The sequence below is a fragment of the Mirounga angustirostris genome, unplaced genomic scaffold (genome assembly GCF_029215605.1).
Source record: "Mirounga angustirostris isolate CCGP_5_RB_7025 unplaced genomic scaffold, mMirAng1.0.hap1 SCAF_13, whole genome shotgun sequence".
In the NCBI taxonomy this organism is placed as follows: Eukaryota; Metazoa; Chordata; class Mammalia; order Carnivora; family Phocidae; genus Mirounga; species Mirounga angustirostris.
The window spans coordinates 12420807-12436252 of record NW_026991721.1 but is presented as its reverse complement, the minus strand read 5'-3'; the positions used below and the strand labels follow the sequence as shown (position 1 = coordinate 12436252).

Below are 15446 nucleotides of genomic sequence, written 5' to 3'. Positions count from 1 at the left end.
ACCGACACTCCCTGAAGGCCCTTCCTTCGGGTTAAGTTAATCCCTCTGTTTGGGCTGAAGTTCTGGCTTGCTTTTGCTTTTCCATTGTTCGTTGGAGATGCTCCCCTGAGCTGCTTATAATTTCCTGCTAACAGGCCTGTCTGCCTTTATCAGCCACTCGGAGCACGTGTGCTGACAAGAACAGCTCATGAGAAACACGGAAAAGAAAACCAGCCAGCTTGGTGCTGCGGCCGAAGGTGTGGATGCTGCCCTGACTGGCAGGGCAGACCCGGCCATCCACCGAAGCACTCTGTGCCTCAGTTGCCTCATCTGTAAAATGGGGGTGCTCCCCCTGTGGATGGGTTGACAGCCTAGTCCCTCATGGCCAGTTTTCCCCACAGCGTTTGGGGTTACATGAGGCTTGGAGCCGAGCGAGCCGTCCATTTTGGGGAGCAGGGTCACACCTTTTAGTAGAGAGCAGCTAACCCTCAGCCTCACCTTCTCCCAGTGAAACCACCCCATCCTCTCAACGAACACTCAGCCAGCCTCCAAATTCATCTGTGACTTTAATGGGTGGACAAGCGGATGGTTTTTGTGGTCCCCCTGGACTGGAAACTATGGAGGGAACACTCCTCCCAGCCTGAAGGCTGGCTTCCAGAAACCAGCAACCTAAGGGGGTAGCAAGTGGCTTTAAAACCATGTAGTCAGGGGACACCTGAGCAGCTTAGTTGGTTAAGCGTCTGACTCTTGGTTTTGGTCCAAGTCATGATCTCAGGGTTGTGGGATCGAGCCCCGCATCAGGCTCCGCGCTCAGGGTACAATCTGCTTGAGATTCTCTTTCTCTCCCTCTCCCTCTGTCCCTGCCCTCCGTTTGTGCAAGCATTCTTCCAAATAAATAAATAAATAAATAAATAAATAAATAAAATCTTTAGAAAAAGGAAAAAAAGAGTTTAAAATCATGTCGTCAGGGGCACCTGGGGGGCTCATTCGATTGAGTGACCGACTCTTGGTTTCAGCTCAGGTCATGATCTCGTGGTCATGAGATGGAGCCGTGTGTCAGGCTCTGTGCTCAGCAGGGTGTCTGCTTGAGATTCTCTCCCTTTCTCTTTGCCCCTCTCCCTACTCGTGTGCGCGATCTCTCTAAAATAAATAATAAATTAAAAAAACAAACAATCCATGTAGTCAGATTTTCAGGATGAAGATTCTTCATTTCGTGATTTATCAGTGGAAAAGGAAAGGTTTAGCACCTAAATCTAGACATGTAATACCTATTAGCAGTCTAGCCAACTGCAGTCACTCAATAAACAAATTGCTCAATTGTAAATATGATTCTGAGTGCCCTAGCCTCCCATGCATACTCCCCACGTGCCCTCTGCCCCCTGATGCCTGGGCCCTGCGGGGATTCTGGTTGCCTTCTGGGCTCATTTCCTGCCAGCCGGCCTGGAGGTGACCTGTAACTGTAAGACAGAGCAATTAGTGAGACCAGGATTTCCAGGCCCTAGGGCACTGGAGAACTGTGCAGCCATGAACTCCTCTGGCTCTGGGGCAGAGAAAGAGAGCGGGAAAAGCCCACCTGTGGCCAGGTGAACCTGGGAATGGGCCCACACACCACACACACAGACTAATGACTAACAATCTATGAAGGAAAACATGGAACAAAGGAGAGGGGCTCCAGCCCCCAGTCCATGACACGTGTCCATCCATCACGTAGAGGATGGGTGAGAATGGTTAGGAGGGTCGGTCCGCTCCATACTGGAGGGTGAACTCTCTGGCCTCTATGTTGAACAGCTCCGGATTGTGTGTCAGCAGATCCGCGAGCTCCAACCGAATCGGCTGCCCCGGGTCCGGTCTATTCACCAGCACGCTGAGGGCCTCCAAGACTGGGGAGAGAGGCCAGATCAGGACAGCAGGATGAGAGAAAAACCCGGGGAAGGAGGCGATGGCAGCCCACCCCCAGATGCCCCGGCATTCCACACTCACTCCGCGGGGGACTCCCAGGGAGGTTCCATCTCTCAGGATGAGGATGACTCTATGACCAAGTCAAATGCCCCTCGTTCCTCACTGATGATGCCCAAAGTGACTGGCTACACCAGTGCTTTCAAACTATGTTCCATGCTTCAGAAAAGCTTCCCATCATGGGGGTCGATGAGATAACTGGGGTTTCAGGGTCCCACTCCCTTTTCAACAAGAACCACTCTGTTTTTCTGCTTGACATGAGGACTCCAAATCAACTTTTATTTGGGAAAAAGGGTTCTGAGGCTAAAGACTGGAAACCACTATTGCCCGTGGCTCTGGGAACCCCGTGAAGGCAGTGGTCCATCGCTCGAGGCACGTGCACGTATGAACACACACAAACATGTGGGTCGACATTAAGAGTGCTCCACAGTCCCCCTGGACCACTCCTCCTGTCCCCCTGGGGATCCTTGCTTCCAAAGGCTAAGAACTCCTGAGCTGGTTGGGGTGCCTGGGTGGCTCGGTCGGTGAAGCCTCTGACTCTTGATTTCAGCTCAGCTTCTGCTCTCAGGTCATGAACTCAGGGTCATGAGATTGAGGCCTGCATCAGGCTCCTCGTGCAGTGGGGAGTTTGCTTGAGATTCTCTCCCTCTCCCTCACCCCTCGCTCACCCCCACTCGTGCAAACACACACACTCTCTCTCTCTCTTAAAAAATAATTAATTAATTTTAAAAAAAAAGAACTCCTGAGCCGGTCCAGAAGCAGGACAGACTGCACACAGAGCACACTCACGGGCTCTAGAAACGCACTGCCCGATATACAAGGTAGCCACTAGCCACATGTATATATCCACATTGAAATGAATTAAAATTAACGCAATGAGGAATTCAGTTCCTCCATCACATTAGCCACATTTCAGGTGCTCAGTAGCCACCTGTGGCTACTGATTAGGAACTGGACCGTGCAGCTGTGGAACATTCTATCACTACAGAACGTTCTGCTGGGTAGCACTGTTCTAGAGTCAGCCAAGCCTGGCTTTGAAAGCCCCGCTCGGCCACTTGCTATGTGACCGTAGGCAAGTGCTTTAGCTGTCATGTGCCCCGGGGTCCTCATCGACTCGAGAGGCAATGACAGCACCACGCATGGGGCTGCTGGGATCAGATGCAGTCGGCGTGTGAAGCTCCTAGCACAGTGCTCAGAGTGCTTCATCGGGGTATACTGCTGTCACTGGGCCAGTCTCCTCAACTGTCATTTCAGGCACTGAGCCTGGGAAGGAACAGACCTCACCAAGGTCTGCAGGCAGAGCAGCAGAGCCCTTCCCTTCACAGCCCGCGGCTTCCCTCTCCCATGACCCACAGCCACGCTGCTCTGTCGCACCTGTCCAGGTAGAAGAGCAGGGGCAGGACCAGGTCAGCCAGTCCAGCATCTCAGGATGCATCCCTTCTATCCAAAGACAGGCTCAGGGGCGCCTGGGTGGCTCCGTTGGTTAAGCGACTGCCTTCGGCTCAGGTCATGATCCTGGAGTCCCGGGATCAAGTCCCACATGGGGCTCCCTGCTCAGCGGGGAGCCTGCTTCTCCCTCTGACCCTCCCCCCTTTCATGTACTCTCTCTCTCTCATTCTCGCTCTCTCAGATAAATAAATAAATAAATCTTAAAAACAAAACAAAACAAAGACAGGCTCAGCTGAGACCTACAATTTTCATCTCCTCTCTTTTGGGCTTTTCTGACTCAAAATCAGTCCCATAAGCCCGCACCCAGGATCAGTCCCTCCTGTTAAGCGAGGCCCAGTCCCACCTTGGCAGGTCTTGGTGTGAGGCTTCCAGTTCTCACGGCTGATGATGGGCAGGCAAACGCTTCCATTGTGGCCCACGTTGGGGTGGTAGATCCTGGTGGTGAATGTCACTGTAGGGGGCTTGAACGGATAGTTCTCGGGGAAGTTGATGCGCAGGTGGAAGGCCTTGAGGTTGTAGGGTGGTTCCTCCTGTGCAAGAGAAGGAGTCAAGCTCTGTTCCAAGACAGGTCTGCTTTGAAAAGATTGGTTTCCTCCTAGGACCTCGGTCTGGCTCCCCCCCCCTCCGCCCCACCCCAGGCTCCCAGGCATCCTCTCTGCCACACTCCCAGGTGGCACCTGCACTGACTTGGTGACCGCGCCACCTGGATTCGTGGAAGAGTAGAGTCACAGAAGAACCCTGGCCTGGGAGACACCAACGTCAGGTCCTGGCTCAGGCCGTATAACTGACTGTGGACCAGCTGCCTCTCACCTTAGGGCCCGTTTCCTCATCGAAGACTGCGGCAAGTTTGATTAGATGAGCTCTAAGGACTATCTCTGCTTTTTTTGTGGGTTTTTTTTTTCTTTTTGATAATTAGCTTTTTTCCAGTTTTATTGAAAAATAATTGAAAGGCATCACTGCGTAAGTTTAAGGTGTACAGCGTAACGGTTTGATATATGTACATGGTAAAATGATGAGCACAGTGGGTTCAGTTAACATCCATCTTCTCACATAGATACAGTAAAAAGGAAAGAAAAAGAAGGGGGGCGCTGGAGTGGCTCAGTCGGTGAAGGGTCCGACTCTTGGTTTTGGCTCAGGTCATGATCTCGGGGCCCTGGGATCGAGCCCCGTGTCGGGCTCCGAGCTCTGCATGGAGTCTGCTTGTCCATCTCCCTCCCCACGACTTCCCTCTCAAATGAATAAATAAAATCTTTAAAAAGAAAAAAAAGAGTTAGAATGGTAAATATTGTTACTGTATACTTTACCATGATAGAAAAAATGTCTTATTTTATTTTTTAAAAGATTTTATTTATTCATTTGAGACACAGAGATAGAGAGCATGAGCAGGGAGAGAGGCAGAGGGAGACGGAGAAGCAGACTCCCCACTGAGCGGGGAAGCCCAACGCGGGACTCGATCCCAGGACCCCGGGATCATGACCTGAGCCGAAGGCAGACGCTTAACGACTGAGCCACCCAGGCGCCCCTGCTAATAGACTTCTTCCCAGACCTTATGTGAGGACTAAATGAGTTCACTTACCTTAAGGGCTTAGAACAGGGCCTAGCACCTGGAAAGCACTACCTTTGTTGTCAGCTACTACAGGAAGGATTATGAGAATTCACCACTATTAGCATCTATTTTATGATAAGGAAACTCAAGTTCAATGTCTATAACTTGCCCAGGGTCACAGTGGAGTGCCAGGTGGGAACCCAGTGCCATCAACTCTACGTCTCCACACGTGAGCACTAGTCTAAGCTCCTATAAGCAGGGAGCCCTGGAACTCAGGTGACCCCAGCACAGAGCACAGGGGCTTCCGGCTGGTTCCAAAGTCCAGATCCTTTCAGAAACTTTGTTACCAAGAAGACAGGACAAAGACAAGCAGGACGACATATGGGCGTAAGCCCAGAGTCAAGGTTGTACGAGAGCTCCTCTTGGTTAGCGGAGGACAAAATGGGAGCCATGGTGGTCCTGGGTGTGTCAGAGGTAGAAGGGGTGATACAGGGCAGAGAAGGAAAATGTCTCAGTGTTCCCATTTTTGATAATAAGAGCCCGGGGCCTGTGAAGTAGAGACAGGGTCAAGGGTGAGGCCTCATGGAAGGGATGGGAGAATGTCCGTGTGTCCTGTCTGCGGGGGTGCAGGCGGGGCTTCCCGGGTCCTAACAGAGGAAGGAGGCTGCGGAGCCTTGGAGTGGGGGGGGGGGGCCTGGGAACCAGCCCCAGCTCTGCCCCAAGCCTAGGGCGTGGCTTGGAGCTCCTCCAGAAATCTGTTTGCTATCTGTAACATGAAGAAGTTGGACCACCCAGGGCGCCTGGGTGGCTCAGTCGTTAAGCGTCTGCCTTCGGCTCAGGTCATGATCCCAGGGTCCTGGGATCGAGCCCCACATCGGGCTCTCTGCTCAGCGGGAAGCCTGCTTCTCCCTCTCCCACTCCCCCTGCTTGTGTTCCTGTTCTGTCTCTCTCTGTCATATAAATAAATAAAAAATCTTAAAAAAAAAAAAGAAGTTGGACCACCCGACAGCTTCGTATTGGGGTCAGCTGAGAAAGCCCTATTTCCTTCTGAGTTCTGGGTTTATTTATTTATTTAGAAAATAAATAAATAAAATCTTAAAAAAAAAAAAAAAGCACTCGGCTAGTCTTCCAGCTCTGCCACCTTCTCCTGTGTGACCTTCTGCGTGACAAGTCACCTAACCCCCTCAGCCTCCGTTTCCTCAACTGTAGAAAGATGTCAGTCTTCCCGGTGGGGTGGTTGAGAGGATTTCAGTATGATGCTCATGCAATGTCCTGGAAACAGGGCTCTGGCCACAGGGGGTTCTCAGTGAATGGAACTCTTACTATGAGCTTTCAAAGGCTCATCCCGCTGTCAGCTTTTTTACAAGGTGACAAGTGGGGCCACCTTGGTGAGCGTGTATATTGAGACTGAGCTTTTTTTTTTTTTTTTTTTTAGATTTTATTTATTTATTTGACAAAGAGACACAGCCAGAGAGGGAACACAAGCAGGGGGAGTGGGAGAGGGAGAAGCAGGCTTCCTGCCAAGCAGGGAGCCCGATGCGGGGCTCGATCCCAGGACCCTGGGATCATGACCTGAGCTGAAGGCAGACACTTAACGACTGAGCCACCCAGGCGCCCCTGAGACTGAGCTTTTGAGGGGCAATCCGTCGGCTCGTCCCACAGACCTTCCTGGGTTCTTCCCCTGCCTGCCAACCATGCCTCCTTTATGGCTTCACCAGGCACCTTTGGGACCCCTTAGCTGGCTGTCCTACAACAACCCTTGATCCCCCAATCCCAGACCCTTCCCACCTAGCATGCTTGTTCAGCACCCATGTATGGCTGGAAGGTCTCTGGCTAGTTCCTGGGGGCACACCTACTGTGCTATTGTGATTTATAAGAAATAGATATTTGGTCATTCAGATATATTTATCATATATATCTGGTCTTTGTCCACAGTGCCTGGCTCACAGCTCTCAAAAACCCTTGGAATTTCCCAAGTGTTGAGAGTGACCCACATGTCTTTTGTTATGTTAATGAAGTAGCTTTTGGAAGCACTGTAAGGATGGGGACTGTAGGCAGGGGAGCCAACCCTGGGGTTAAAGGGTTGGAGGGGAGAAGGGCTCCAGTTCAATCACCAAGGGTCGATGATTTAATCGATCGTGTTTACGGAATAAAGCCTCCATAGAAACCCAAAAGGGCACGGTTCAGAGAGCTTCTGGGCTGGTGAACACGTGGAGATTTGGGGAGAGTAGTGTGCCAAAAGCAGGTGGGAAGCCCCGTGCCCTTCCCCCATGCCTTCCCTGTGCATCTCTTCCATCTGGCTGTTCTGCGTTATAACCTTTCATCATAAACTGGTCATCTAGTAAGGACAATGTTTCTGCATTCTGTGAGCCACTCTAGCAAAGTAATTGAACCCGAGGAAGGGGTCATGGAACCTCTGATTTATAACCATTCGGGTCAGAAGCAGCCTGGACTCGAGACTGACATCTGAGGGGAGGCAGGGGCGTGTGTGCAAGGGGGACAGTCTTGTGGGACAGAGCCCTTAATCTGTGGGATCTGATGCTATCTCCAGGTAGATCATGTCAGAAGTGAGTTAAAGAGTAGGACACCCAGCTGGTGTCCTGAGAATTGCTTGGTGGTGGGGCAGGGGATGCCCCTCCACACACTGGAATTGTGCTTAGACCAGAAGACCAGCCACCTTGGTCTTGCCAACCATTAGGGTCCTCTCATTTCACAGTATCCTCTGAAATGTGACCTTCCCTAGGTTTCCCTGTCATCCACCTTCTTCCTCTGACCTGCTCCTCCACCTGCACTCTCATCCACCTCAGAGCTAGCCTCCTTGGGGATCTAATCCGTCGTCCCTGGAGCACCTTCTAGCACCTTCATCCTCTGGTACCTGAGGCCCAGAGCAGGTGTCCTCACTCCAAACCAGGTAAATGGATTGCTTCAACCCAACAGCCCACGGGACTTGACAGACGTCTGCCTTCAGCTCAGGTCATGATCTCAGGGTCCTGGGATCGAGTCCCGCATTGGGCTCCTTGCTCAGTGGGGAGCTTGCTTCTCCCTCTGCCTGCCACTCCCCCTGCTTGTGCTCTCTCTCTCTCTGTGACAAATAAATAAATAAAATCTTAAAAATAAAAAAAGTCCAGGGCGCCTGGGTGGCTCAGTTGGTTAAGCGACTGCCTTCAGCTCAGGTCATGATCCTGGAGTCCCAGGATCGAGTCCCGCATCGGGCTCCCTGCTCGGCAGGGAGTCTGCTTCTCCCTCTGACCCTCCTCCCTCTCCTGCTGTCTGTCCCTCATTCCCTCTCTCAAATAAATAAATAAAATCTTTAAAAAAAAAAATTTTTTAAAAATTAAAAAAAATAATAAAAAAGTCCAAATCCTATGAATTGTTCTCTTGATATTCCAAAGAACTAACATAAAGTTTCACTGTTTTAATTTTTATGTCCATGTAACTAAAGGTGTGTAGATGACTTCCCATAGAAAATATCGTCAGTCTATTGGGGCGCCTGGGTGGCTCAGTTGGTTGAGCGACTGCCTTCGGCTCAGGTCAGGATCCTGGAGTCCTGGGATGGAGCCCCGCATCGGGCTCCCTGCTCAGTGGGGAGTCTGCTTCTCCCTCTGATCCCCCTCCCTCTCGTGCTCTCTGTCTCTCATTCTCTCTATCGCAAATAAATAAATAAAATCTTTAAAAAAAAAAAGAAAATATCGGCAGTCTATTAATGATAAAATAGAAATCTTGCACTCAGACAGGTCCTCTAGAATACTGTTTTCAGGGGGAGAGTTTACTGAGAGACATTTAATAAATTGAGAAAAATCGGAATAGTAGAGATGAGTTATTCAGATTGTCCTACGTACCAGTAGTTGTCTGATCACTATACTGTACACCCGAAACTCATATGTCACTCTGTGTGAACTATACTGAAGTAAAAAAAAAAAAATAGTTGTCTGAAATATGATCTTTAAAAGAAAACAAAATACATTTTAGGTTGGGGAGGGCAAATTCCGCCAACTGCGAAAAACAGGAAGTTTACCCCTACCCCGTGACAAAGGTCCAGGAGATCTGTTTTCTTCTTTTGGGGCCGTTTGTCTGCTGACGCTCCTGTGGTGGGCTTGGTGACCACTGGCTTGAGGAGAGAATCTCCTACGAAATCCAGGAGTCTTTTTTAGCCCCTTCATCAGCCTGCTGAGACCTCAGAAGCAGTCAATGCTGAGACCTCTACCAGTGACTGACCTCCAGTCAGAAAAGGACTCTAAGGCAGGGGAAACTCTGGCTCAGTCCTCAGCCTCCCTGCTCATGGCCCTGGCCAGACACCCCAATGGAAGGCCATGGTCCCCAGGGACACTCACGGGCAGAAGGAGCACATGCCACACCAGGACGTCCGCATCATCACTGGACAGGTTCCGCAGGTACGGGGGAAGCTTCTCCTGAAGATCCTCCAGCTCCTGCAGGAGGCACAGCGGTGGGCAGGGGGCTAGCCTCCCCTACTTCAGCTGCCTATCCGCCTGTCTCAGCAGCAAGCTGTCCCAGGTCCCAAAAAGGAACCCCTAGGGACAGATGCTGGCCAACTCAGAGCCCTCATTTACTGAGCACTTAGAATGTGCCAGGCACAGGGGCGCCTGGGCGGCTCAGTTGGTTAAGCGTCTGACTCTCGATTTCGGCTCAGGTCACGATCTCAGTCAGGGTCGTGAGACTGAGCCCTGCAACCAGCTTCCCACTCAGCAGGGAGTCTGCTTCTCTCCCTCTGGCCCTCCCCCTGCTTGCACACACACTCTCTCTCAAATAAATAAATAAAATCTTTAAAAAAAAAAAAAGGTTTATTTATTTGACAGAGAGAGAGTATGAGAGAGCTCAAGTAGGGGGAGTGGCAGAGGGAGAGGGAGAAGCAAGCTCTCCACTGAGCAAGAAGCCCGATGTGGGGCTCCATCCCAGGACCCTTGGATCACGACCTAAGCTGAAGGCAGACGCTTAACTGACTGAGCCACCCAGGCGCCCCAATAGATAAATCTTAAAAAAAAAAAAAAAAAAAAGAATGTGTCAGGCACAGTGCTGAGTGTTTTAAGTGACTTATGCGCCAAGTACCAAGTACCAAGCTCTGTAGGTACTAGTTGGGGAGGGAAGATGAAGATCCTTGTTTCCAGACATTATTACTCTCTTTGGAGCCTTTCCTCCTAAAGCCACGATACTACACGACACCTCTGTCCTTTTGCTCTCTTCCTGGAGAGACCCAAGGTCCTAATTCTCGTCCTCCCTCCCTTCTTCCCACGGCACCCACTGCATGTCCAGCATGAAGACAGACCCGTCCAGTGCTCATGGCAGAGGGGGCAGCAAAGAGAGACTCCTCCAGGCCAGGGCTGGGAGAGGGAGATGGTTCAGGCAGACTGCAGCAGAGGAGAACGCTACACACCAAGCAGAGAAACAAGGGGACAAGGAGTGACTCACATGCCCACCCCTGCCCCCAGATGTAGCCCAGTGACCGGGACATCACTTCATTCTCCCTCCAGCCCATTACAGAGCATCTTCTATTGACGGCTTGAGTGAGAAGGGCCCAGCCCTCAAGACCTTCCCTGGAGTAATGGCAGAAAGGTGAATATGACTATGTGAAGGTGTGCGGATACACACTGGGGAAGAGGACAGGGGAGCACTGAGCCAGGCCATGCAGAGTAAACAGGAGTCCGCCATGCAGAGAAGGGGAGAGGCACCAAGGCAGAGGGCCCAGTGAGACCAAATATGTACAGTGTGCCCCACGGAGGCTTACTAGTTATTGATGGAAAAGGGTTCCGTGATCAAGCACATTGGAAAACATAAAGCTAAAGTGTATTGTGAATCTCCAAGATGTGAGCCCACAGCATGCAGTACTTCTCAAACATATCTGACCAAGGAACCCCTCTTCCCTTTGGGGGTCCATCCTGTAGGACAACAGATCTTTTCTTTGGAAAACCAAACAACAACAGTAACAAATATAAAGACATTCGAGGGCAAGTCATATTCCTCTGGAACACCAAATGGGTATAAACCATTGGTTTTCAACCAGAGGCAATTTGACCGCACCCCCCAGTGGACCTTGGGCAATGCCTAGTACCATTTCGGGTTGTCATAAATTGGGGAAGTGCTATCAGAATCTAGTGGGCAGAGGCCAGGGATGCTGATAGACATCCTACAAAGAATTATCCAGCCTCAGGTGTCAACAGTGACAAGGTTGAAAAACCGTGGTATAAACAAAGGCAGACAGAAAGCTCAAACCCAGTCCACAGTACGGGAGGGGCTTTTCAGACTGTGGACCACATGAACTTTCTCTGCACCCCCAACATATAAACACAACCCTGGCCCCATCGCCTCTATCTCAGCTCGTACTCTGTCTCTGTTCATACCCACAAACTGCTTCTCGTGCCTTCTGCCCAGAGTCTACAAACCCTCAATTATTTTTCATTCCAAAAGTAGAAGCATCTGCTCCCAAGAGTCCTAGCTGCAGTATCATCTACGACTCGTTGGCAAGAATGAAGCCCTAAGTCAAACAGAACTCTAGAGAGGACATTTTCCCAACTTTACTATAACTGGGATTGCTTAGACTTTTCTGTTGTAGAAGAGCTCTCCCAAAAGATTCTGCAAGCCTGACGATATCGAAACACAAGCTAGGACACACGGCTCTTTCCTGAGGCCGGTGAGGAAGTCACCGGACTCAGAGGAAAAGAAAATGAAAGTAAAGAGGCTACGGGACAAGCCTGCGAGTTGCAGCCCCACCAACCAGGGCTCCAATTCCAGCCCCATCACTCCCTACTGGGTGACCCTAGACAACCTAGTTATTCTCTCTGAGCCTCAACGTCCTCATCTGTAAAATGGGGGTGTAAGACTTATCTCACAGAGTTGCTGTGGGAATTTTACAAACTAGAAGTAAGTGGCCTGGCATTTCGTGGTGCCAGTGTGATAAATACTGGCTCCTAGCTCTTCCCCGCTTGGCTAGAAGGACCTTCTGCCCCATTTTGTTGCTAAGCTCCAGATTTCGGTTCTTCTGGGCCGAGCCAGCTCTATGCCCCAATCTGAGACCCTCTATCTCGCAAAGGTGGAGGGGAGCCGGCAGCCCTCCTCACCCCCTTAAGCTCACCCCCACTCTACACACTGGAGGGGCGCTTCCGAGAGAGTCAAAGTCTGGGGCATGTCAGACCCATTTCACCATGAGTGCTCTTCCTTCCCCACCTATGCCCACCTCTGGGCTACACCCCAGTCCTTCAAACACCCTGGGTTTTCCCACCTCCTGGGGAATTTGCCCCCTCCCCATCCTCCCAGACCTCATTTCAAATTGTGTTCCTGACTGGAGGGGCATCTGGGTGGCTCAGTCGGTTAAGCGTGGACTCTTGATTTCCACTTGCTGGGGTCACGATCTCAGGGTCGTGGGATCGCGCCCCAGCTCAGGCTCCGTGCTCAGCGTGGAGTCGGCTTGGGATTCTCTCTCTCAAATAAAAATAAATAAATCTTCAAATTGTGTCACTGATTGGAAAGAAAGCTCAAGGGGGTGGAGGGGGGGCAAGATTTGTGCTCATCTCTGCCTCCCTGCTTCCTAGAACAGGAGCCAGCACATAACAGGCTTTCGACAACATTTGTAGAAGGAATGAGTGCGCGCCACCTACTCCAGGACGCCTTCCAGCTCCTCCTTGGCATCTTTTCCTCCCGAGAATACCCAGGGAACTTTGTTCTTGGCTCCTACTCAACACGCCATACTCTTCGGGACTCTAGAAATGTAGGTACCCAATTTCGGGGCGGGGCAGGAGCTACTCCAAGGCAAAGACCTTGTTCTCATTACCTCTGTTCCTAACACACACACACACACACACACACACACCCCGCCCCCCGCCCCAGCAGAGCGCCTGGCTCCTGGAACCTTTCCAGCACCTCCGTGAGACGCACGCAATTGTTACCACAAGTTTCTGGCAGGAGAAAAGAAACCGAAACCAGTTCGGCTCAAGGAGAGCCGGCTCATCCCATCCCCAGCAACAGCCCAGGGAGGCAGCGACAGCCCCGCTCGAAACCCCCCAGGCTTCCTCCAGCTCCAGCTCCCGCCCCTCTCGCAGACCCACTCCTCCTCCGGACGGGGCGGCGGTGACAGCGACAAATCACCGCGCTGCAAGAGCCAGGAGAGGGATGCAGGGGGCAGGGCAAGGGAGGCAAGGGGAGCCGTGAGAAAGGGGTCTCCGACCGCCGTTACCTTCGCCACCCGCTTGCGGGCAGTCATCTCGGGACCAAGCGTGGGGCGGGTTCCGCGCTCTCCAGCACTACTGAGCTCCGGCGCGCCCCCTCGGTGCGCCCCGCCCCCGGGAGCCCCGCCCTCGGTGCGCCCCGCCCCCGGGAGCCCCGCCCTCGGTGCGCCCCGCCCCCGGGAGCCCCGCCCTCGGTGCGCCCCGCCCCCGGGAGCCCCGCCCTCGGTGCGCCCCGCCCCCGGGAGCCCCGCCCTCGGTGCGCCCCGCCCCCGGGAGCCCCGCCCTCGGTGCGCCCCGCCCCCGGGAGCCCCGCCCTCGGTGCGCCCCGCCCCCGGGAGCCCCGCCCTCGGTGCGCCCCGCCCCCGGGAGCCCCGCCCCGGGAGCCCCGCCCCGGGAGCCCCGCCCCCGGGAGCCCCGCCCCCGCGGCGCCGAGGACTCGGGTTCCCTTGGTCCCGCGCGAGGGGCTGGGATCCGGGGACCCGTGCGCGCGCGGCGTTGCCTGGCCCCCCGCGCCCGCTGGGGGCGCCGTGCACCGGGCGGAGAGCGCTCCGGACGCGGCGCCGGTCCGCCCCGCCGGGTTTTAGCTGCAGCTCCGGCGCCGGCGGCCGCGCGGGACCCCGCATCCCCACGGGCGCCTCCGTGCCACCTGCAGGACACACTCTCCGTGTGTCAGCACAGGCTGCTCGCGGTGCCAGCGCAGCCCAGCCGCAGGCCGCCGGCGGCCTCCGCCGTCAGACCGCCGCCCTGAGCCGCTCTAAGAGCCACTTACCCGCCCTGGGCCCAGTGCCCCGTCTCTAAAACTGGATGGGGGATGGCTGGACGACATCCCCTGGCAGCTCGGCTCCTTTGTGGTGTCCAGCAGCATTCGCTGGTGGGACCGCAGGGACGCTTCTCCCAGGTGGCGGCTTGGGTGCAGAGCACCGCAAGGGGGCGCTGTTGGACCCATTACTCTCGCTTTACGGGTTCCGTCCACAATTCATTCGGTGCTTGACTGGGTTTAATGTTTAGTGAGGGCCACTATGTGCTAATTTGGGAAACAGTTGGGTGGCGGGATCCCCAAGATGGACTTCAGGAGCCTCTCTTCGGGGGAGGCTGCTCGGCCTCCCTTATGGGCCTACAATGTGCGCCCCTCTGCAAGGGCAGAGACCTTTCGCCTGGCCGGACCCTGAGACCACCATGGAATAGCAAGCAGCCCCCGAGCACGGAGCAGTATCTGGGGAAGAATCTCCTAGTAACACTGGACTCCTTGGGAGGACTGAAGTCATAGTCTTCTCTCCGACCAACCCCTGTCAAAAGTCCAAATGAGGAAGGAAATCGGCATATTTTGAGTTCTGAGCTCTGTACCCCACAATTAGATAGTTTTTATCTAATTGTGTTAGAACCAAGTAACTTCTTTGCTCAGATGCGGGATGTATTTGCAGAACGATTAATTCTGTCTAATTCAATTCAATAAACTAACTGAGCATCTTCTATATGCCACAAGTGACTAAGAAACTGTCGGAAAGGTGAGGGAAGAAAGGCATTTGAACCTACCTCTGATCATTCATCTTCGTTAATGAGCATTTACTACGGAGTGCCAGAACCTGCCTTTGGGGAACACCCCGATGAGAAAGTGAGGTCCCTGGGGCGCCTGGCTGGCTCAGTCCATGAAGCATGTGACTCTTGATCTTGAGTTCAAGCCCCAGGTTGGGTATAGAGAGTACTTAAAAATAAATCTTAAATAAGTAAAGTGGGGTCCCCTGTCCTTGAGGAGCTCTCAGGCTATTTAGACAGAGGGAAAGAATGCTGCCACTGCGCTCCACCTAGGGCCTCCCGTGGTAAGTGCTCAATACACGCTCAATATACGTTGTAGAAAGGAGGAATGGGAGAGAAGGATAAAGGGTTCTCCTATTTGGGAAGGTAGTATTCCCATTGCTTTCAGAGAACAAACTCAGACATCTCTATTCCTCCAACCCAGCATATTCGCTCCTGGGCAGAAACCAAACATCATTTTAATATTTATTAGTGTTATTTTTACTACTAGTAACATTGTTTTAAAAAAATTTTTGCGTATTTATTTTAAGTAATCTCCACACCCCTGGACTGTTGCGTTGCCATCAGGGAGAGCTGGTTATTAGGACTTATTCCCTGGTCCAGAACCGGGGTATGGTGAGTTCTATGCTCCTATCTGCATGACTCTTGTCAATGCAATTTATAGCCTCCCTACCTTTGTTTTCCCATCTATTTTCTTATGACTAACAAATATGGCAAACTGGGGGTGCTTGGGTGGCTTAGTTAGTTGAGTATCTGACTCTTGATTTCGGTTCAGGTCGTGATGTTGGTGTCATGGGATCAAGCCCCAT

General features: G+C 52.6%; 1 protein-coding gene across 2 annotated transcripts; it reads right to left on the bottom strand.

The window, feature by feature from the left end:
* Positions 1-1161: 1161 nt before the first annotated feature.
* On the bottom strand, positions 1162-13237 carry UBE2L6 (ubiquitin conjugating enzyme E2 L6). Of its 2 annotated transcripts, XM_064576406.1 has the most exons (5): positions 13113-13196; positions 10212-10311; positions 9262-9357; positions 3728-3914; positions 1162-1436 (listed from the first exon to the last, which is right to left on the bottom strand). In XM_064576406.1, exons 2-5 carry the CDS (start codon positions 10224-10226, stop codon positions 1273-1275), a joined length of 462 nt encoding a protein of 153 aa, XP_064432476.1. In that variant the 5' UTR covers positions 10227-10311; positions 13113-13196; the 3' UTR covers positions 1162-1272. The 2 variants fall into 2 exon arrangements, with proteins under 2 accessions (XP_064432476.1, XP_045749582.1); XM_045893626.2 differs by lacking the exon at positions 10212-10311 and having other exon boundaries at positions 1162-1859; positions 13113-13237.
* Positions 13238-15446: the final 2209 nt, after the last annotated feature.